Source organism: Gavialis gangeticus, unplaced genomic scaffold, assembly GCF_001723915.1.
Source record: "Gavialis gangeticus isolate Ggan-Ray unplaced genomic scaffold, GavGan_comp1, whole genome shotgun sequence".
Lineage (NCBI taxonomy): Eukaryota > Metazoa > Chordata > Crocodylia > Gavialidae > Gavialis > Gavialis gangeticus.
In genome coordinates this window covers 83,851,162-83,853,318 of record NW_017729033.1, presented here as the reverse complement: position 1 = coordinate 83,853,318, position 2,157 = coordinate 83,851,162, and the positions used below count along the sequence as shown (strand labels likewise).

The 2,157-nt window shown below is 54.5% G+C and overlaps 1 protein-coding gene across 1 annotated transcript in view; it reads left to right on the top strand.

The window, feature by feature from the left end:
• The window catches only part of LOC109303764 (cytochrome P450 4V2-like), a 56,338-nt gene that overhangs the window by 128 nt on the left and 54,053 nt on the right, over window positions 1-2,157 (top strand). Inside the window, exon 1 of the mRNA XM_019525984.1 lies at window positions 1-65. This exon is cut by the window's left edge and continues 128 nt beyond it. Within this exon, the coding sequence (XP_019381529.1) occupies window positions 1-65 (65 nt within the window). The remainder of the gene's footprint in view (window positions 66-2,157) is intronic.

Below are 2,157 nucleotides of genomic sequence, written 5' to 3'. Positions count from 1 at the left end.
GCCGGGGCTCAGCCCCTGCTACCCGCTGCTGGGCAACGCGCTGTTCTTCGAGCCCAAGGGGGAAGGTAGGAGCCCGGCCCGGCCCGGCCCTCGGGCGCAGCTCGCTGCGGGGGAAGGGCGGGCGCTTGGAAACTCTGGGGCCGCCTCCGTTCCGTTATGTGCGGCCGCCCACGCGGCAGCCCTCCAGCACCCCAGGGTGCAGTGTACTCCTCCCCACTCCCCTGTCTGCGTGGACACACTTTGCATCCCTGAACTGGAGGTGGTGCTGGCACGGAGCCAGCTCCCCCACCTGCCCCCGGGCTGTGAGCTGCCCAGCCCAGCGCTGCGCCCCCTTGCAGACAGGCAGGCCCGGGCACGGGCGTGGGTCTACTGGGCGGCTGGACAGAAAGGGGGCCCGAAAATAGTGAAAATAATGATGATCATTATCATTATCTCTGGCGAAGGGGGAGCCTGATGCTAAAAGTTTCCCCAGGGGCACCAGGAGTCTAGGTACGGTGCTGCCAACAGGCTGCCTGGGCCCGTGCATGCATAGGACACGCGTGGGTCCAGGTGTGAGGTGTCGGGAGAGGGAGGAACTGTGTCCCTATGAGCAGACTGTGTCCCTATGGGCTGGGGCTTCTTTCCTGGGACGGGCAGCAGCCACCCCAGAAGTGCCCTCCCTCACTGCTTCCACCTCCCCAGGAAGCATGACCAGCCCATTCCTCCCACCACAATCTCAAATCCTAATCCATTAAAACATGCAACATTCTTTATTTTACTTCCTCTTTATTTCTTTTGGAAGTCTTTTTTTTTTTAAACTTCATTTTGTGGTTGACATCCTTCACTTCACCACCCTTCCCCTGCCCTTTTCCTTTCCACCTCCCATTTCATTACCCACCCCCATCCTATTAACTCTCTGCCTCCCAGCCTCATGTTCCTGTGGCCCCCAACCCATCTCTCACCCCGCCCCCACCCCAGAGCAGGGATAGATGCCAGCCTTGTAGTGGCAACTCACAGCTGTAGCTCTTAGTTAGGTTCGTGGTTGGCACCCCTCTAGTGGAAGGTGCGGGACAGTTGGAGAAGGTTTTTAGCCTTAAAACTGCCCCAAACTTGAGCTAGCACTAACACTGGTCTACGCTTAAGTGGCTCAAACACAGTGTGTACTTGTGTGCAGTGTGTAGCCCTGATGAAATGCACATTGCCCAGAGTCTGAGCACAGAGGTCAGCTGAGCCATCCCAGGTTGCCACCAGCTGACCTTCTGGTGGGTTAGTGCAAAGTCAGAACAAACACTGGAAGTGTTTGCTGTACTGAATTTGAAACCCTGAACTGGCATTTGTGGTGCTATGAAAGCACCGTGCTCTTTGGTACACCTTAAAAGAAATCAGATCAACTGAAAGGGCCTTTTCAACCCTGACATAAGAACTGCCATTTGCTCCATCAGACCATAGGTCCTTCTTGCCCAGTATCCTGCATCACAGTGGTAGAAAGTCAATGCTGAAAGGGAGAGTGACCAGAGGTTTTCCTCCCACTAGCAGCCTCTGGCACTTAAAGTCTAGGAACCTCTGATTCAGAGGCTGTACCCCTAACTCCCATGGTCAATAGCTACTGATGCCCCTTTCCTCCAAGAAATTATCCAGTCCCTTTTTAAATCTGGCTAAAGTGTCCTCTTCGGCAATGTCTTGTGGCAACGAATCGCATACTTTAATTACTTGCTCTGTAAAAAGATCTTCCTTTTATTAGTTTGAAACTTACTCCGTATTAGTTTCATTTTGTGATCTCTAATTCTTGTATTGTGAGAGACAGTAAATCGGGGTGGGCAATGATTTTGGCTGGAGGGCCACGTTAGGAACTTCGCAGCTGTTGCAGGCTGGGGAGGGGGTGAGGGGCAGAGTGCTGACCTGGGCCCGCATGGCAGAGGGAGGAGGGGGTGCCATTGCACCTATCCCTTTTAGGCAGGGCACGTTTGAGTGGGAGGATGGGATGGGGCCGTGGGGAGAGGTATCTGGAAGAGGAAGGGGTGGGTGAGGCTGGGATTATGGGGAGGTAACAGTGCAGGGCCAGGGCAGATCTGTTTCCTGCAGACCCATGCTACAGGTGCCACTTCAGTGCACTGGTTCAGGCTTCTGAGGAAAAGAAGGATGGAGAGCAGCAGAGTAAGGACTGTGGACTTCAGAAAA